Below are 21,666 nucleotides of genomic sequence, written 5' to 3'. Positions count from 1 at the left end.
TGTCTTTCCTGTAATTAGGAGACCAGAATTGCACGGCGTATTCCAGGTGGGGCCTTACCAGCGAATTATACAAGGATAACATAACTCCCGGCGTCTTGTATTCGAAGTTCCTCGATATGAACCCAAGCATTGTATTGGCTTTCTTACAGGCGGACTTGCAGTGTTTTGTTTGTTTCAAGTCACTGCTGATGGTGACCCCGAGGTCTCTTTCCTCTTGCACAACATGTAGTGGTTCGCCACCCATGTGGTATATGTGGTTGCTGTTTCTGGATCCGATATGCATTACTTTACATTTGGTAGTGTTGAAGGACATCTGCCATTTTTCTGACCAACGAGTGATCTGGTCCAGGTCTCTCTGGATAATTTCGCAGTCTGCCGTCGTGAGGGCCTTCCCACCCACCTTTGTGTCGTCGGCAAATTTTGAAAGATTGGATTTCAATCCTAGTTCTAGGTCGTTGATATATATGATGAAAAGTATGGGTCCCAGCACTGACCCCTGTGGCACTCCACTTGTGACCGGGAGCCACTCGGAGGCCTGTCCGTTGAGTACAACACGTTGTTTTCTTTCAGTGAGCCAGTCTTTGATCCACGCTGTCAGATCGTCGCCTAATCCCGCCGACTTAAGTTTCTTGAGGAGTCTTTCATGTGGCACTTTGTCAAAGGCTTTCTGAAAGTCTAGATATATAACATCGCTGGGGATATGATTATCCCAGTTTTCATGGATACCTTGGAAGAAGTCCAATAAATTGGTTAAGCATGAGCGCTTGTTCCTGAAACCGTGCTGAGCATCGGAAATGATGTTGTTGTCTTCAAGGAACCTAACGAGTTTGTCTCTGATGATCTTCTCGAGGATTTTTCCCGCCACTGAGGTCAAGCTGATTGGTCTGTAGTTTAGGGCCACACTTTTGTCCCCCTTTTTGTAGATCGCTGTTACGTTCGCTTGTTTCCAGTCTTTCGGGAGGAGGAGGAGGAGGAGGAAGAGGAAGAGGAGGGGGAAACGTGAAGGGAAATTAGATAACGAGTATTAGGTTTAAGCGTTGGAAGAAAAAACGTTGAAATCAAAGGGGAGGAAGAAAAAAAAGAGAGGAAGTAAAAAAAAGGAAAAGAAAAAAAGAAAACGGAGGCAAATGAAGGAGAGAAAGCAGGTGGAGGAAGATGACGGGAAAAAAGGTGGAAGAGAAGGAAAGGAAGGAGATGGAGGAAGAGGAGAAAGAAGGAGAAGGAAAGGAGGAGGAGTAGGAGGAGGAGGAAAGGAAAGAGGAGGTGGAGGAGGAGGAAAGGAAAGAGGAGGAGTAGGAGGAGAAGGAAAGGAAAGAGGAGGAGGAGGAGGAGGAGGAGAAGGAAAGGAAAGAGAAGGTGGAGGAGGAGGAGAAAAGGAAAGAAGAGGAGTAGGAGGAGAAGGAAAGGAAAGAGGAGTAGGAGAAGGAGGAAAGGAAAGAGGAGGAGTAGGAGGAGAAGGAAAGGAAAGAGGAGGAGTTGGAGGAGGAGGAGGAAAGGAACGAGGAGGAGTAGGAGGAAGAAGAGAAGGAAAAGGAGTAGGAGGAGGAGGAGGAGGAAAGTAAAGAGGAGGAGGAGGTTAAGAAAGAGAACAGGAAACTTGAAAGGAAACAGGAGATGAAGAGGAAGAAAAGAGGAGGTGGAGGGGAATCATACAGAACCAGAAAAGGAGAACTGGGAAAGAAAACAAGAAAAGGGAAGTGCAGAAAGCAGAGGAGGAGCAGGCGCAAGGAGGAGGAGGAAGGGATTAGATATTTCGCTGTAGGTTCGCGGCCACACGATGAGGAAGAAAGCAACTAAAAGAGGCTCCTTGGCGTGTCCTGTGCAGCTGTTCCTCTCACACACTCAACACCGAACTGCTGCAGCCTCCCTCCACTCACCCATTCCCTGCTCTCCCTATCCCTATCCCTATCCCTTCCTCTGGCTGCTCACCTATCCCTTCCCTAGGTTCCATCATCCCCTACACTTCATCCCAACCCATCCCTTCCTCTGGCTGCTCGTACATCCCTCCCATAGGTTAACTCATCCCCTACACTTCCTCCCCACCCAACATATCCCCTCTCTTTCCCACCCAACCTATCCCTTTTGCTCCCCACCCAACCTATCCCCTCTCCTTCCCACCCAACCTATCCCTTTTGCTCCCCACCCAACCTATCCCCTCTCCTTCCCACCCAACCTATCCCTTTTCCTCCCCATCCAACCTATCCCCTCACCTTCCCACCCAACCTATGCCCTCTCCTTCCCACCCAGCCTATCCCTATTCCTCCCAACCCAACATATCTCCTCTCCATGTCCTCTAGTCCCTTCCCTCGCCTCCCCTCCCCTCCCTGTACCTCCCACCCTTAGTAAAGCCGCTCCAAGCGTCACGAACAAGTCAGTGTACCGCCTTTAAAGACTTATTCCACACAGGGCAACACACAGATGGATGACTGGTGCAGAAAAGTGAAAGTGAAAGGGAAAACATACGATTCCACCCCCTTTCATGACTGACTAAACAAACACGTTATTTTTGTGTGTGTTCTGAAAGCCAGTTTTGTATTGCCGTCGCATTTAATTATTTTGATCTGACGCTGAAAACACACCTGGGATCCCTTGGCGTTTTGCATTCATTAATACGAAATGAAGAGAAAACGAATAGGATTAAAAAAAAAGCTATTTGAATGATTGTTAGGCTATGTAATCACTCTCCCTGGACTTTTATTTTAATAGTATTGTTCGTGTTTGGAAAAAGGGATAGCATGTGGCGTTAGCTGTGTGTGTGTGTGTGTGTGTGTGTGTGTGTGTTTACGTCTCTCTCTCTCTCTCTCTCTCTCTCTCTCTCTCTCTCTCTCTCTCTCTCTCTCTCTCTCTCTTCCATGGCTGACATCACAAAGTTCTATCTCTTCCACACAACAAACGATTCTTTCAGTTTTCGGGGCACGCACGTCAGGTATGAATTATATAACAGCAATGAATAAGTGAATGTGTTTACCTGTACCAGAGCGCTTTAATCCTTTCATATTGTGCTGTAACTCCCCTTCCTGCGTTAATTAGTTAGGGTAAAACTGTAAAGGGTCTTATTTTCAGCTCAGGAAATGGCCGTATATTAATAGCGCTGTAAAGTTAAAATGCATTATAAGCAGGTTCAATGGGAGACGAAACCCATTAATAACACTCTCCCTGACATTAAGACCCTTCAACCAAGCCTTTCTCCCTATATTAAACCCCCCACCCACACCCACCCCCACCCCCACACACATCACCATTAGTAATTCGTAGACCTTAACAAAGATTCATAAAGGGTTTGACGCACTCTACCATTAAAACGCCGGGGTATCTGTATCACTTTGCTGTGACTCCTCTCCTCTAACGTTCCTTGATTTCCCTGGAGAGGCGAGGACCCTCACATTTCCTCTCTACTTTCTCCTTATTTCCTCTCCGGGCGTAGTCTACACCCTTCCCTTCTTAAGTCTTTGTTTTTTCCTCTAAGGCGTGATCCCTTGTGTTCCTTTTTTACGTCTCTCCTTCCTCCATCTTCAGCTATTGTCTTTTGCTTCTATTAAAGTATTTCCTCCCTCCTCCCACTACTACTACTACTACTACTACTACTACTACTATTATTACTACTATCATGTTTCTGGCGTGGTCCCTTACATCAATGTCTCAAGCCTCTCCTTCCCTCCCCAGCCGTGGTGCGGTCCGTGTGGGTGGTGAGGGGAGGCCGCGCCGAGCTGCCCTGCGCCCCGACGCCCAAATACAGGCAGGACTCGGCCAGCGTGGTGCTCTGGTACCGCTACAGCGACACCATCCCCGTGTACAGGTGAGTCGACGCTCCCTCATCACCCTCAGCTATTATTGGTTCTTGCGGAGACATCCCTCAATATGATTTTCACTTCTCTGATTCCACTGTGCTTCAGGAAATGTGTTAATTCTTCTTTACGTTTGTTTTTAGACGGTGTTTAGGGATACTACTTTTTTCTTTACCTTAGTTGTCCATTAGTTGTGCTTTTTTCTTTATCTTAGTTGTATATTAGTTGTCCTTAGTTGTCCTTTTTTCTTTATCTTAGTTGTCCAATTTTCTTTATCTTAGTTGTCCAATTTTCTTTATCTTAGTTGTATATTAGTTGTCTTTAGTTGTCCAATTTTCTTTATCTTAGTTGTCCATTAGTTGTCCTTAGTTGTCCAATTTTCTTTATCTTAGTTGTATATTAGTTGTCTTTAGTTGTCCAATTTTCTTTATCTTAGTTGTCCAATTTTCTTTATCTTAGTTGTATGTTAGTTGTCTTTAGTTGTCCAATTTTCTTTATCTTAGTTGTATATTAGCTGTCTTTAGTTGTCCAATTTTCTTTATCTTAGTTGTCCAATTTTCTTTATCTTAGTTGTATATTAGTTGTCTTTAGTTGTCCAATTTTCTTTATCTTAGTTGTATATTAGTTGTCTTTAGTTGTCCAATTTTCTTTATCTTAGTTGTCCAATTTTCTTTATCTTAGTTGTATATTAGTTGTCTTTAGTTGTCCAATTTTCTTTATCTTAGTTGTATATTAGTTGTCTTTAGTTGTCCAATTTTCTTTATCTTAGTTGTCCAATTTTCTTTATCTTAGTTGTATATTAGTTGTCTTTAGTTGTCCAATTTTCTTTATCTTAGTTGTATATTAGTTGTCTTTAGTTGTCCAATTTTCTTTATCTTAGTTGTCCAATTTTCTTTATCTTAGTTGTATATTAGTTGTCTTTAGTTGTCCAATTTTCTTTATCTTAGTTGTCCAATTTTCTTTATCTTAGTTGTCCAATTTTCTTTATCTCAGTTGTCCAATTTTCTTTATATTAGTTGTATATTAGTTGTCTTTAGTTGTCCAATTTTCTTTATCTTAGTTGTCCATTTGTTATCAGTTCAGCGCATGATATGAACCTGCGCAAGCCTCTTCTTACCGTATTTGAATATCTTGAGCACTCTTGATCCCTCTTCCATTTAGTTTGCTTCCTGAGTAGTGTTCCTTATTTCATTTTCCTCGAATCAGTTTTATTTTGGGCGTTGCCGTCATTTTGCCATTATTTTCAAGAGTATACATGTTCTATTAAAATATCAGGCAACCGCCACAAAAATAGGAAAAAAGGGCATCTTAAAGTTAGGGAGTCTTCTAATCGTCCCAAACTTTCGTTGTGAAACCTTAAGGTGGCTTGTACGAGGGATAAAATGAATGGAGGACTGGTCAAGACTTTCCTAATTTACATACACGAGATTGTAAGCCAGGAGGCATTCTGAGAGCGACAACACTGCGGCCGGGATGACGACGCAAGAAAGGAGTGTTGCTCTCGAACAGTTTAGTGGAAAGAGTCAGACTGGATATGAAATGCTGAATGTCCTAAGAGTAATTGAGCGGTGAAAAAGAGCAGTGTAATGAGCATGAAAAGCTTCGAACTTCATGTATATTAAATATAGGTTAATAGACCTCCAGGACAGACAGGACAGGGAGCTTCATTCAAGTCGAAAAAAGTAAATTATATAGCTCATTGCCAATATTTTTTACAGCAGAGGAAACAGCTTAAGGGCAAAAAAAGAAAACAACAATGAAGAAAAAAAAAACGCTACTCGCTGCTCCTATAAAAAGCGTTCAGAGGAGTGGCCGAAAGATAGGTCAATTTCGGGAGGAGAGGTGTCCTGATACCCTCCTCTTGAAAGAGTTCAAGTTGTAGACAGGTAATAGCAATAGTTGATTAGGATTTTTGGCTCAGGGAAGGTTTATCAAGCATTATCCTGCAATTACCAAACTATAAGATCTGAGTCACATACCACATTATCATGTGGTACATGCTTGTACAGACGAGAAAAAAATAATGTAAAATAACTGATGAAAATAAATGGAAATATTTGAGGGAAGCACGCAAGTCACATATGATGATCGTAAATGAGTTTGTTGAACATATTCATGCAATACCATATTGCGCTAGTGGGTAACTGAAATCCTTCAACAACCTCTACCATCATCGAAAATATAAACAAATTTAACTCGATTGACTTTGCGGTAACGCTGTTAACACGGACCACAGAGCAGCTAACGAATCGAGGGCAGCGTGTTGTGCCGTCCAGCCACACCTCGGCGGCGGGCGCTGTTAAAGGGACGCAGCGGGGAGGGGCGCCGCGGGCCGCCGACCTTCTGGAAGAGAGGGAGAGAGACGCGCGCGCGCGCACGCACACGCGCACACACACACACACACACACACACACACACACCTGCCTTTAGCTTCAGCCCAAGGCAGTAAACTGCAATCAGAGCGCCGCGCGGCCTCGCTCCTGACCCGCCAGCGAGAACAAAAGAGCCACTAACTCAGCGACACCGACGCAACACACGACGCGGCGCGAAGTGTCTTCGGCGGGGACGCAATTATACGCGTTGTTTGTGACGCGGCGCCTCGGCCCGGCACCTGACTCTCACCGGGACACAGTAACGCGACGCTGGAAAAAGCAACCTCTGATAATCAAGTCAACGTTATGGGTAGTATTTTTGTTGCCCCGACAAAAAATTTAGAATCCAAACAATAAAAAAAAAAAGTGAAAAAGAAGAGAATTTGTATGAAACTTGACCCGGAGGGAAAAAAGCCGAACTGGCTTTGCAAGTCTTAATATATGAATCATTAAGCCGATTCAGTTATTGTTGGTACCGTGAACATGTGTGTGCACCGCTACACCTCTTCCTCCTAGTGCTTCCCACGCCTGAAAATTTGTACCGTTCCGTTGCACCGCGGAAAGAACTCAGATGGCGCTAGAGAATAAAGGAAGGGAATAGAATAGTTTCATGAAAGAAGTTTAACAAGTTCTTGGAGGAGTGAATTTTGAAGTAGCGAAGAGAAGCTGACGCACCGAGGAACTTGCCCGGGGAGTGTCACAGGTAATTAATTATTGAAAGCAGCAGCGGCGAGGGATGAGACGAGCCACGAATGAAGGAGGGAACGATGCGCGCGACAGTGGACAAAAATATGAAAAATAAAAGTTCTGGCATAAAATACCGGGTGAAAACATAAATGGGGCGTATATGTACGAAAAAGAAGTAAAATGAATAAGTAAAAAAACATGTGTATTTTTATTATACAGTTACAGAGAATATCAGAAATGTAAAGAAAACTGATTTTGAAATAAAATGTGAGAAAAAAAAATGGTAAACGCCAAGCACAGTCAGGGGAAATTTTAGATAATGAAAAAAAAATAACGAACCGAGTAGAACCGCTCGAAATAATAAAAAAAAAGTAAATTTCCAATAACTGCTAAACATATAGAGAGACGTGACAGCAGTGTTAGTCAAGCAGGCAACTGTCAACTCTCGCAGTCAGTCAGGAATTTAGTTTATATCGCATACCACTCAAGTTTATCAGAGAGCTTACATTCCCAGGCAGTCAGTCACCGCTAACACCCTTCCATCCATCTGGCTTGCACATTTATCGTTTACCGGCCATGGACCAGTCTGCCATACACTCAGCCAACCAACCAACCACTCGCTAGCCAACCAAACCACAACACAGCCATTCTTCGAGTCAGCTAAGAAGTCTGTCAGTCACACAGTCTGCCATTATTCCATTTGGTAAACCAGGCTCATTTACAGATTAGCCAACCAGCCAAACTACCAGGCAGTATGACCACCCAGGACCTTTCGCCCCCAATCATCCAATCACTTCTGCCAGCCGGTATTGCCTTCACCCGTCCACCCGCCCAGCCACTCTCCCAGCCGCCCAGACAGCCTGCCAGTCCCCTGCCTATCAACAACGCACCTCTCCATTCACGTAGTCAATCCCACGTCATCATCGTCATCGATTGAAGTCAAGCTGTGAGAGGCGCGTTGCAGCTTTGATCTTCTGATTCTGTTTCCGGGGTGCCCCTGAGCAGGCCCCGTGCGTGCATCCTCCCAATTCTACTGCTTTCGGCAGGATCGATGAGCGTGCTGCCGCCACAGGCACTTCGGACCTGGTCGTAATTTCCTTCACTTTGCGTCGTCTCTTTCATCCGCATCTCGACGAGAGGGACGGACGCCCGGCAGTGATGGACGCGCCAGTATAGGCAGAGGTGACGTTTACGCGCTGTGCGGCTGATTACGTCTCACGGACCAATTTTTGGGTTGATGTACGGCAACTCCAAGAATACTAAATCATCCTGCGAAGGAGCCCATTACGCAAAGTGTCAATTCACCTTTACGAGCGTTTTTTATGGCCATGTCTCATAGTCTTGCTGTGAATCATGACTCCCAGGGGTCTCTTATTTTTGCTTTCTCTCTCTCTCGTACAAACGCGCATGACGCTAAGAGTTACAAACATGTCAATCAATCAAGAGCCATAAGGGTGATTCTCAGTACTCTTATATGTCACCAGCTGCCGAGATGATGAGCCTACTCAACGCCTCGATGTCCTCGGGATTTACATGAACGAATTACAAGGTCACTCTTGCAGCGATTTCAGTTACCTAAGTGAGCTTTGGTCTCATCTGGAAGAATCCATAATGTCAGAAGCTTCCACGCAGGTCATGCCATCGAGATGTCCACGACTGTCAGTAACAACTCACTGAACGCATCCTCTGCAAACTCGGATAATAAACAACATTTCTGACATAATACTGGTCACGATTCACAAAACAATATTATGACAAAACATTTAAAGCATATACAAAAAACAGAAACGCTCTTTGTACCTAATCCCATTCCTATGCTATCCAAATCCCGTGTGAAAGGGGTTACCAACATGTACATTCTTTCATCCCCTTCTCAGGTAAACTCTGGAACAGCCTTCCTTTGTATGTATTTCCTCCTGGAGTATCAAGACACCTGTCCTCCCGATTTTGACCCTCTTTCGGCTACACTATTGACTATTTACAGGAGCAGCGCCAGCGGGCTATTTAGATGCCTCCTATCATGTAAAAAAAAAAAATAACAGGTAAAAATAGTAATCCTTCACACATCTACCATCCCTAAATTTCAGTGTAAGCCTCTTTTTACCTCCAGGTCACAAATGGCGCCACTGACCCAAAATCCAGAGACCGCCTGCACACACTCGGGGTGATATTTCACGCGAAAGTGCGGCCCAGTCAGCAATCGACTTCCTCGGTGCAAAGGGAATGTCCGGTCATCTCACTAACAGACAGCCGCGCCTACGAGCGAATCGGCCCAAAGGTCTATTACCAACCAATCGGTCAGCCCGTCGATCAAATGGGAAGTTATGAAGTTAGTCTGTTGGTCAGGTCAGGTTAATTTTGAAGCGAGTTTCGAGTCTCCACATGATACAAAGTGCTTCGATGAAAGTGGTAGTGGTGACTGTAGTGGTAGATGTGGTGGTGGTGGTGGTGGTGAAGGTGGTGATGACGATGCTAGTGATGGTGATGGTGGAACACACACACACACACACACACACACACACACACACACGCACGGACATTTACCATCCATATCCCTCAGAGCAGTCGAGATTAAAGAGAGGAAGGAAAGGAGAATGATGGGCAAAAAGAACGGCGTACTCGTGATGCACTTTAGCATGTCGTGGTGTTGATGGGGAGGTGATTATGGTGGTGGTGGTGATGTATGGGGCGGTTTGTTGCTGCTGACTGGTGGGGGCGCTTTTGTTTTAGGTGGTGGTGTTGCTGTTGTATCGTAGAAGTAGTAGTAGTAGTAGTAGTAGTCATTATGCTTCTTGTGGTAGTATATTCCCATTTTGTGTGGTGATGACAGAAGTGATGATTGTTTAGGCCGTGGTCATCACTTTCGTCTTAAATTACCAAACTTAACTCTAATTTTACATACTATAATTCCCATGATAACTGCAGTGCCAATAGCTGTAGTTTGTGATGGTGGTGAAAGTTCTGTTTCTTGAGGATGGGGTAGTTAAGCTATGGAGGAGTATAGATGATAAAGTGAGGTTGAGAAGGTAGATGTTGTCGAGGCGGGAGGCAAGCAGGCAACGAGTGATGGCTGGGTTATGGTGGAAGGCGAGGTGGGGATGGTAGAGGCGATCAGGATCCATAACCGAACACGTATTTATGGAGCCATTTATCAAGGGGAGAGGAAGGACTGGGGATAGAAGGGGAGGAGGGGGAGACACGAGAGGAAGACAGGTAAGGGTGCAGACAGGGAGAAGCCAGAAGGTGAGTCGAGGTGGAAAATTAAATGAAGGTAATGATGTTTGGAGGCCAGATCAATACACGGATGGGAGTGCAAATATACAGGATAAATGTTGTGGTGATCAAAATTTAATGAAAAAAGCGCCTGCAGGGACGACAGATTATATTTTTGGTCGACTTTTGGCAGGTGTGAAATGGATCCCAGCACGCAGGAACAGATGACAGGTGAGAGGAGGAGAAGGCTGAAGAGGGGAAGTGTGTGTGTGTGTGTGTGTGTGTGTGTGTGTGTGTGTGTGTGTGTGTGTGTGTGTGTGTGTGTGTGTGTGTGTGTGTGTGTGTGTGTGTGTGTGTGTGTGTGTGTGTGTGTGTGTGTGTGTGTGTGTGTGTGTGTGTGTGACCGCGCACGTGCACTTTTTAGAAGAAAGAAGGAAAGTAAGACAATGGTGTCGTTTTAAAAAGGTTATTGTAGGCCGACAAGTTGAAAATTGAAAGCACTTGAGAGCGGGAGACCAAGGGATGATAAGGCATTAGAAACAGCGGCTTGTTGTGCCTTATCATCCTTCTGTCTTCTTTGTTTATGTTCCGAATATTTGAGGGTTTCATTTTTAAAGTTGCTGTAAGAGTGAAGCTTTTGCGTCGAAATGCCATTATCTAAATGGAAAAACTTTGAGTCTTTTAAGAAAACTTGATGGAGGTAAGGTACTGGCCTTTACCTTTACTGGCAAGGGCGGCTATTTTAAACGCGGCTTGTTAGTGCCGTAGGTTTTTAGTAAGCCGGTCAGCCCGCTGCCGACGGCGGCCTCAGATGCTCAGTCGTTGCCGGGTACTCAGAGTCCTGACGATATTTGCTTCATACTGGAAAAAGCCGGACATACCACGCCACGGCGAACTGTACAATGCAGCCCCTTCTGCATAATATATACACTACTCGCGTCGTGCACGCACGCACGCATGCACACCCACACACGAGTTGGTAACACCACACCTGAATGGAGGTTTAGCAGCCTTGCACCCTGACAATTGCTGTTCCAGGAAAACTCATTCCAGAGAAACAAGATCTTGACGAAAAAACCACGCACATAATGACGAACGATCCAGTCCCACACAAACTCGGAAACCATACTCTGTTCACACACGAGAAATGAACCCTGCCCACGCCACACCGGCAACCACTGATAAAATCTAACTTCCACAGCAATTACGAATGAGCCAATCTTATCAAAATCCACCAATCACTGGCATTCTGGGTTAGAGAGAGGCATGGCTTGCTTGTGAATTGACTAACGATGTACACTTAATGGGGATGGGAGTGGCACAACATTTTTAAAAGCTAGCGTGACATTTTCATAAATCTTCACCTCTAACAACCTACGCTCATCAAGTGCCTCATAAACTCCACACCTGACGCACCACATCACGTCATCCCGTCTGGGTCGAGGTAAATTACATAGAAGTCACCTTTAAAACAGGATTCCAAAACAAATAATATAGAGCCAAACATATGTTGGTCATTTAAAACGTGTGGAAGGAGGAGTATGAGGAAATATAGTATGTTGCATGTGTACTTAGGTGGTATTTATTCAGTTATATGACTCTCACCTGATTACCCCCCCCCCTACCTCTATATACCTGTTTACCATGAAAACACATAAACGGAGATAATTATGCAAATCTGTCGGGGTGATATTTTTTACTCGCGTTGCTACTGATGACTAAAAAAAGAGAGTTGCATTTTCAGTCAGGATTTAGGTAACAGATCTGAATTCTAATGCAGCCACACACACACACACACACACACACACACACACACACACACACACACACACACAAACACACACACACACACACACAAGCACACACACCATTTTCCTGCACGTAGTCAGAGAGGGAAAAAAATATATAAAAAAAGCTAAAATAATGGCCTGCCCAGCTATTCCTGTGCATGCATGAGGACTCTGGGCAGACGAAGAGAGGAAGGAAGAGAATATGAACTCTGAAATAAAGAAAAAAGAGGGGAAGAAGGGAAGGAAAGGATGAGAAAGTAAAGGAGGAAAAATGAAGCAAAAGGGACGATGAAAGAGGAAGGACTACAAAAACTGGAGGAGGAAGGAAAGAATGAAGGAGAATGGGAAGTGAGGAACGAGGAGACGCAGGAGAAAGATGGAAAAGGAGGAGAATGACGGAGACGGGAGTGAGGAAGCCCTGACTAATAAGAAAAAGGAATAATGGCATGTGGAAGGGAGGAGAAGGGAGATGAGGAGGAGCCGGTATGGGCTATATAAGAGGACGGGGACAGTGGAATCTCTTGCAAGGGCGAAGGAGGAGGAGTGGGAGCAAGAGCGAGAGTAGGGAAGAGACATGAAAAAAGAGAGAGGAGGGGGACCGTGGAGAGGAGAGGCGAGAGTAAAGGAGAGAGTGGTGGAAAAAACGGAGATAAAACGGACTGGGGGAGGTGAACGCGGGGAAGGAATAAAAGTCGGACGAGAGGAAGGCAGGAAGTACAGACAAAACTTTTTTCAACAAAGAATAAATTGATGGAAAGTGATGAAAGTTTTTTGAGGCTACTTCACAGCTGCTACTGCTTCTCCTGCTGCTGCTGTTGCCAATAAAAAGTAGTAGTAGTTGCAGTAATAGTAGTAGCAGTAGTAGTAGTAGTAGTAGTAGTAGTATGATTATATGTCGGGAAAATAAACATGGGTGGAGGTATCATTTATGTAGTAGTATTTTAAGTAGTAGTAGTAGTAGTAGTAGTAGTAGTAGTAGTAGTAGTAAAAATAGTAGCAGTAGTAGTAAAAGTAATAGTGAGAGTAATAGCTGTAGTAGTAAAAGTAATAGAAGTAGTAGTAGTAGTAGTAGTTGATGACGCTGCAATAAAACTAAAAATAAATTAATAAATATAACAAACAATATCACACAATCAATATTAATGGTAAGCCTATACGGCCCTTCACGGGGGAATATCGCTCGGTATAATCCGCCTCAATACCTTCGAACACGACATTCAAGTACAGTTGCCATTTGCCACACACTTTAGGGCCGGGAAAGATAACAACGTCGTTAGAGATGCCGGGCGATGTCAAGCGGCTCTTCGGAGGCAGACAGACAGCGGCTTTAACGTTAAGAAGGAAGGGGGAGCGTGTTACCGCGAGTTATGCTTACTGCCTCCGAACGGCTTAAACCCCATCACCCGGGTCGTCACCTCCGTCACGGCTCCCTTCCACATCCCTTGCAGCCTCACACCTTCCCTTGACGCCCGGTTCTTGTTGGGGGATTCACGGTCTGCCTTACTGGGCGACCGTTGTTACTGCAGCTTTACTACTACTACTATTACTACTACTACTTCTACTACTACTACTTCTACTACTACTACTATCTCCATCCCGGCTGCCTCACACACTCCCCCCTGACTCTCTGCCATTGTTGTGGGATTCATGCTCTGCCTTCCTGGGCGACTTTTACTACTGCTGAAACTTCTGCCACTACTACTACTACTACTACTACTACTACTACTACTACTATCACTGCTACTACCACTACCACCACCACCATCACCAATACTATAACTGGAGAAGGGAAGGGAAGGGAAGGGAAAGGAAGGGAAGGGAAAGGAAAGGAAAGGGAAAGAAAGGGAAGGGAAGGGAAGGGAAGGAAAAGGAAAGGAAAGGAAAGGAAGGGAAGGGAAGGGAAGGGAAAGGAAGGGAAGGGAAGGGAAGGGAAGGGAAGGGAAGGGAAGGAAAGGAAAGGAAAGGAAAGGAAAGGAAAGGAAAGGAAAGGAAAGGAAAGGAAAGGAAAGGGAAGGGAAGGAAAGTGAGGTAGAAGGTGGGGACGCCGGAAACAGGTCACGCGTCAGGATTAAAGGAAGAAAGAGGAATGAGAGACGAAAGGAGGGAAGGAGGAGGGAGTGAAGGAAAGAAGGAGGGAGGAGAAAACAGGAATGAAGCAGATGGACGAAATGGAGAAAGACTAGAAGGAAAGAAGAGAGTGAGACAAAAAGAAAAAAAAAGGATGGGAAAGGATGAATAAAAGAAGAAAAGAAGAAAGACTTGTGATAAAAACGAAAATGAAGAAGATTGGAAGAGATTGGAAGATGCCCAGAGATTACTATACGCCAGCCAACCAATGACCGAGACGCCTCCACTTCGTTTTCCGCTTGGCCAATCATAACGGCCCACACATAGAGCCGGTTTCACAGTCCAACACAGTGTCTTCGTAACAGCCCGAACCAAACTATAGAATCCCATACAATCCAAAACGGTGAGGTCTTCGATGCCACACTAAATACACAAGACTTTTCCCGTATAGTTTCATCAAATTTGTGAACTTAAATATAAACACCAGACACTATACAAGGAAATTTCGAAGGCTTTGGTATTGGTTTGGGAGCTTACTAACCCGTCATGGGGAACTGTGAATCTGGCCCATAACCTCTCGCCCTCCCCCACACAACACGAGTCCAGCACGCGATCAGGACGTGGGTGAGATGAAAGACACAGACACACACACAAACATTACATAAAAGCATCCTGCCTCCCTTTTATCGAGTACAATGGTGACACATCTGTTATTTTTAGCAGAATATAACATGTTTAATTATATAAGCTCTATGTTAATGTTAGTATATAAGGTGTATGTGCTTTGGTCATTAAGGGATCAATCAATTAGGAGCAGTAAGTAGCGGGCTTTTTTTTATTATTGTTTTCTTTTTTTTTTACGCCCTTGTACTGTCCCCTCTGCTGTAAAAAAAAAAAAAAATCTCTCTTATCTATCAATATCCCGCCTCGCTTGAGTACAGGGGGCAACAGTTCATTAATCAAGTCCCTCTTTCGTTAATTAACTTCTACGATAACGCTTCACATACGCGTCCTTTAACCTTCCACCCTCTGTCTTCTCTCATCCGTCTAATCTTCCTCTCTCATTGTCGTTAGTTCCCTTTGCAGCATCCTGTCATCCTCATCTCCCTGTCTCATCTCTTCCTCCTCCTCCTCCTGCTTCTCCTCCTATTTCGAGTCCAGTTTCTCCCTCCTACCTGAACGTTCCTTTATCCCTTTGAAATATAATGACGATCTCGTTGCTCAGACCAGCTGGGAAAGGCAATAAATAGTTCACCATTGTGTGTGTGTGTGTGTGTGTGTGTGTAGGAGGGTAGGTGCGTGTGTTGAATTGCCAAAGGAGGATCAGAAGATGAAAGAAATGTCGAGAAGACGGAGGAGGAGGAGGAGGAGGAGGAGGAGGAGGAGGAGGAGGAGGAGAAAAACAAAACTAAAACTCGTTAAGACAGATAAGAGGAGGGAATGGAGTGAGAAAAGCAGAGAAGAAAATAAGCGAACATCGAGGAAGGAGCGAAAAGGGAATAGAAAGAAAATTGGGGGATTAGTAACGACCAGGACTTGAAAGGAGAAGAGAGAAAGATAAGAGAGGGGGAAGAAGAGTGTGTTAAGTTGTAAAGTGGAGAAAGATAAGAGAAGGGGAAGAAGAGTGTGTTAAGTTGTAAAGTGGAGAAAGATAAGAGAAGGGGAAGAAGAGTGTGTTAAGTTGTAAAGTGGAGAAAGAGAAGAGAAGGGAAGAAGAGTGTTAAGTTGTAAAGTGGAGAAAGATAAGAGAGGGGGAAGAAGAGTATGTTAAGTTGTAAAGTGGAGAAAGATAAGAGAAGGGGAAGAAGAGTGTGTTAAGTTGTAAAGTGGAGAAAGATAAGAGAAGGGGAAGAAGAGTGTGTTAAGTTGTAAAGTGGAGAAAGATAAGAGAAGGGGAAGAAGAGTGTGTTAAGTTGTAAAGTGGAGAAAGATAAGAGAGGGGGAAGAAGAGTGTGTTAAGTTGTAAAGTGGAGAAAGATAAGAGAAGGGGAAGAAGAGTGTGTTAAGTTGTAAAGTGGAGAAAGATAAGAGAAGGGGAAGAAGAGTGTGTTTAGTTGTAAAAAGATAAGAGAAGGGGAAGAAGAGTGTGAAGTTGTAAAGGAGAAAGATAAGACAGGGGAAAGAGAGGTGTTTAAGTGGTGGTGCAAAGGGGAGAAAGATAAGAGAAGGGGAAGAAGAGTGTGTGAAGTTGTAAAGTGGAGAAAGATAAGAGAGGGGGAAGAAGAGTGTGTTAAGTTGTAAAGTGGAGAAAGATAAGAGAGGGGGAAGAAGAGTGTGTTAAGTGGTAAAGTGGAGAAAGATAAGACAGGGGGAAGAAGAGTGTGTGAAGTTGTAAAGTGGAGAAAGATAAGAGAGGGGGAAGAAGAGTGTGTTAAGTTGTAAAGTGGAGAAAGATAAGAGAAGGGGAAGAAGAGTGTGTTAAGTTGTAAAGTGGAGAAAGATAAGAGAAGGGGAAGAAGAGTGTATTAAGTGGTAAAGTGAAAAAGTAGGTCGGAAAAGAAGAGCACTGGAGAAAACATCGAAGTAAAAGTGTTAAGCCGTAGAGAAACACAGAGAAAACGAAGGAACAGAAGAGAGTATGGGAATTGTGCAAACTGTGATGCGATGGAGAAGAAAAAGCAGGTAGAGAGAATACAGAGGGGAAGAAAAGATAAAAAACATATATACGAGAAGCAAGACAAAAGAAAATGGAGAGAGGAGGAGGAGAACGGTCTGGAGGATGAAAAAGGAGGGAAGGAGGGAAGGAAGAATTGGAGAGAAAAAGACTGAGGCATAGGAAAGATTTTAACTGGTGAAAGAGGGAGGAAGGAGAGAATGCAGGAAGGAAGAGAGAGAGGAATGGAGGCAGGGAGCAAGGGTGGGAGGGAGGAAGGATGACCAGAAGGAGAGATAAGGGAAATGGAATGCGGAGTGGAGGCCGGAGAAGGGAAAAGAGGAGAAGGATGGTCGGGAGAGAGCCTAAGGAGAGAGAGAAACTGAAGACTCAAAGGCCGTCTGAAGAGAAGGGAAAGGAGGGAGAGGGAGAAACGATGCAGACAGAAGAAAGGGGAAGAGAAAAATAGGGAGAATGAAACAGGTAGAGAGGGAGGAAAGGGTGTTAAGCAGAGGCCACAGGGGAGGATGCTCTGATTGAAGGGAGAAGAAATAAAAGAAACAGTAAATAGCGGGCTTTTTTTTTTTCATTATTGTTTTTTTACACCCTTGCACTGTCTCCTCCGGTTTAAAAAAAAAAAAGATGGGAGTTAAGTGACCGAGGGAGAGGAGAGGACGGGGGAGAGGGAGGGTGTGTTTGTGGAGGAGGAGGGAAGGGGAGAGAGGGGGAGGCCTGAGTGGAGGTGGCGGGGGCTGATCCACACAAAGAACACGAGAACGAACTAATTATTGGGTTTCCTGAGTGAACAAAAGGAAAGTGTCACCGTTGGGTTTCCGCTTCATGTGTGTGTGTGTGTGTGTGTGTGTGTGTGTGTGTGTGTGTGTGTGTGTGTGTCTCTCTCTCTCTCTCTCTCTCTCTCTCTCTCTCTCTCTCTCTCTCTCTCTCTCTCTCTCTCTCTCTCTCTCTCTCTCTCTCTCTCTCTCTCTCTCTCTCTCTCTCTCTCTCTCTTTCTTCCTCTCTTCCTTCTTCTACCTCCTCCACCTTACCCTCGTTCGTCTCTTCCTTTCTTTCTCGTTTTCCAGCTGGTCCTCACTCTTCCCTTCTGCTCACATCCTTCTTTTTTTATCCTCCTCGGGGAAATTTCTTATTTTCCGACTTTTTCTTCCACTCTGTTTTCCATATTTCCTTTTCAGTCCAGTGCGTTAACTTGCTTTTGTTTTTCACGTGTGTCTCTCTGCTTGAAGTTCCTGCGTCCACCTCACCTTTTTGTGCACTTTTCTTTGGGTTTTTTTTTCATGCCTTTTGCTTCATCGTGCTTACTTTTGCTTCCCAATGAAATAACGCAGGAACTTACTCCTAACTTTATCAAGCCCCCACACACGCGTTGACTACCCCACGCCGCTATCTTTAACTGATATGACCGATGGAAGTTATCATTATAGTCAAAAGTGTGTTCAGATATTAAAGGTATCCAAAATGTACAGCAAGAAGTTCTTCGATGATTCTAGTAAATAAAAAACGCGCGAGTAACCAGGTCACTTCCTTTATACATGCGCTCACTGTTTTCCATGTATTTGATGAGCGGGAGATTACCTACATGCTGCCCAGATCTTCAGTTGACCCGAACTTCAGCGATTTTGTTAAACTGGAGCACCGGGAGGCAGCATCATACATCACGGCAGCCACTATAAATTAAATTCGCCTGCGCCACTATCGGGCTGGGGTATCCGAAGAGACCCCTGAAGAAAGCCTACGGGCGCTAGAGGCAGCCCTTAAGAAAAGAAAAATTTATAGAATCTTGGGGTGTTGAGCGTAGGAGTAAGAGACAATCCCCTTATTTGTGCACTAAGCCGGAGGAAGAAACTCTCACTAAGCTGCCTTTGTTCTTGAGGAGGAGCGGTGCCTCACAGAAAGCCGAGTGTCGCAAAATTAAGGAGCTTACGAATATTCCGGCAGGTAAACACTTTGCTTCTGATAATAAATTCCGGACAAAGCGTAAACAGTTGTAACAAAGGTTGATGACACTGCCCGCAACAAATATACTTTTCTGATGATGTTATGGACTGAACAAGTTTTCACCTTTAATTAACAGCGCGGCATGACATGATAGATTTACTTTAATTAACAGACAGCGCGGACATAACACCAACTGAGTACGGGGGCGACTAACGACAAGCTTACCCCTGGATTACATTATTTTCTTGAGGTAAAGGGTGACTTGAAAGGACTCCAGCATACGTCCATCTCTCCCTCTCCCTCTCTCTCTCTCTCTCTCTCTCTCTCTCTCTCTCTCTCTCTCTCTCTCTCTCTCTCTCTGTACTCTGCTAAATGCTCCTCTCCCTTAAACCCTTCACTTAATACCTTCCCTCCAGCCTCCGTCTTTCTGCCTTGCTAATTCCTCCTTCATACACCCGCCCCAAGCTCTTGCCGGCATAATGAGGCGTCGGGTGGCTCAAGATACACCTTTGATCCCGCCCGAGTGACGACAAGCAACAGTGTGCCTTGCCCTAACAGCCCACAGGACCTTATACCTCCACGGCACGTCCGGTGAGCAGGCGTGTACAGTCGACGATAGAGAGTAGTGTCACGGTTTTCAGAATGTTTAGCCTGGTGGCGGTATCTGGCAACTATACCACGGTGGCGCATTCACTGGTGATGTTAGTGACGCGTATCAGTGCGTACAGTGTGTGTGTGACCGTAAAATTATAATGTTGTATAATATTATATTATATTATGATATAATGTGGTTAGAAATATACCAGTTTACATGAATTCAATTTAGAAATGCGATAACGAATGTCTTCTACATGATGATGATGATGATGACGAGGTAAAACATCACGAACAGTCTGAAACACTTTTTCTTATTAAACTTTGAAAATACCGCGTGCAATGCTGTCCTTCACAGAGGCAGGCAGTGACTAATGCTCCTTACCATCAAACAGCAAATAGGCTTGAGGGTCTGTTTAACTCGCAGTCTTAATCCCGGTCACTATAAAGCCTCAAAGACAATTCAGATCATCAAAAATCTAAAATCATTTCTCCGTGAAGATTACGTAATATCGAAGTATAAATACGTGAGTGTGTGTGTGTGTGTGTGTGTGTGTGTGTGTGTGTGTGTGTGTGTGTACGTGTGTGTGTGTGTTGACCGCGAGGGTAGAAAAGCCCGCGGTCGACGACGCCATCATGTGAACGTTTATAACCTATTATTACGTATATATTTTTTTTAATAAAGAACAAGATTTTGGCTGTCAGGGATTTATTTTTTAAGTCAAAAGGCATAACAATCTCCCTTAATAAGTGCAGTATATTTTTAAATGTATCATAGTTTGATAAACAACTTAGAATTGCTCTTGACTAAATTTGAACGAAACTAAAAGCTCGTGTCAAAATGTAGCGACAGAGAATAAAGAAAAAATATTTATTAAGCGTTAGCGACGGGCACTTTTGATAAATATCTATCTTAAAATTATGTAGAGTGCACCTGTGACCACCGATCACCACAACAGTACGATTTCGATAGGATATAATAATTTTCATGTCGCGTGGAGGGGTTGCCAGATGTCGCTTTCTGAACGAAACTTACTGAACAGTGTGTCACTACTCTCTATAGCCGACTGTACATATGACAAAGGAGAAAAGGACCGATATGACGAAGAACTATGAGTTATCTATGAAGGCGTGTTTGTAATCGTGAGGATGTGATTGTGAGGCGTGATGGTGGAGTCTGTAAGGGCGATAATGGAGAAGATTTAGCGTAAAGAAATTGACGTAGATTACCGAGTTCGAGGGTGGGTTGAGAGGTAACAAGTCAGTAGAAATTGATTATGTGATTGGGAAAGACCAGAGGATATGTATTTTGATTAATAAGACCATAAGAACGTAAGGAGTCTTTTACGATGATGGAGGAAAATCAATTGAAAATTCCACATCACGCTCCTTCCTAAACTCCTTTTCATTTATGGCTTGATTTTCATTTTACCTCACGTGTCTCTTCTCCTCCTTTCTTCTTACAACTATCAACTATAACTCTTTCCTTCTCTATTTCGTCTCTTCACACTTCAATCCCTTCCTCCTCCTTTTCCTGAGCCTTTTCTTCCACCTACCAGTCTTCCTTCCGTATCATCTCCCTCTCCTCCTCTCAATGGATCCGTTTCCTTCCCTTTCTTTCTTTCTGCACGAGTCCTCCTTTTTCTCCTTCTTTCCTCCAGTATTAGCTTTTTTTCCCTTAATGGACCTTCCGCCGCATTGTTACGGCTTGCCTCCTATTCACTCTGGGCGGGATGGTGTTCGCCGGCACCATCCCGGCCTCACCTATCGGGCTTCCCTCAATGACATTCAATAGCGCCACTCAAAGCCTCTCAGGTGTCGGCAGTGATTGGAGCCCCGCGGATTACTCTTACCCGCACCCAGGCGAGAGACAAGGCACACTCAGGCTTCTTCTTCCTTTGAGTGACGTCCCTAGCTTAGTCATGGCTTCGAGAGAGAGGTGGAGGTGAATGGTCTAGAGGGGTAATTATTAAAGGAAGGGATATTAAGCATTCATGAGGCTGAAGGTAATACTTAAGGGGAGCTGAATGATCTAGTAGGGGAAGCAGTTCAAGAAAGTGATATTAAGAATTCGTGAGGGAGTTGAGTAGGCTAGCGAGGTAAGTGTTAAAAGGAAGGGATATTAAGACTTCGTGAGACTCAAGGCAGTACTGAAGTTTTCGAGTGATGTCTTCGGTGCATTCTCCGATTCCGAGAAAAAAAAGTGAAGGAAAGGATTTGAATGATCTTGCTGGGGAAAAGTCTTAAAGAGAAGATGTTAATAAGACTCAAGGAGGCTAAGGCTATTACTCAAGGCTCTTTCCTCTATCGAATGGGTTCAAAGGGGCACTGAAGGGAAGTTGGTAAGAGTGAGTACTTAGCCGCTTAGGCCTCTTCTTTGTACGAGTGGTGTGTAGTGCCGCCACTCACTCGGAAAACACAGATGACAAGACTACAGGATATGAATTGTCTGGTAAATGCTGTAAATGGCAGTGAAGAGAAAATCATATGTAGTGGAACGTTTTTTTTTTTTCTTTGTCACCCTCAAGTCCTCAAGAAAATCATATGCATTGAAACGTTTTTTTGTTTTTTCTTCCTCAAATCCTCGAGTCCACAAGAAAATACGCATT

General features: G+C 44.3%; 1 protein-coding gene across 1 annotated transcript in view; it reads left to right on the top strand.

Moving 5' to 3' along the window:
* LOC127007024 (uncharacterized) overlaps positions 1-21,666 on the top strand; it is a 112,519-nt gene that overhangs the window by 32,176 nt on the left and 58,677 nt on the right. The window contains exon 2 of the mRNA XM_050877504.1: positions 3,664-3,796. Coding sequence (XP_050733461.1) covers positions 3,664-3,796 — 133 coding nt within the window. The remainder of the gene's footprint in view (positions 1-3,663; positions 3,797-21,666) is intronic.

The sequence above is a fragment of the Eriocheir sinensis genome, chromosome 34 (assembly GCF_024679095.1).
Source record: "Eriocheir sinensis breed Jianghai 21 chromosome 34, ASM2467909v1, whole genome shotgun sequence".
Classification (NCBI taxonomy): domain Eukaryota; kingdom Metazoa; phylum Arthropoda; class Malacostraca; order Decapoda; family Varunidae; genus Eriocheir; species Eriocheir sinensis.
This window is presented reverse-complemented; position numbering and strand designations above follow the sequence as displayed.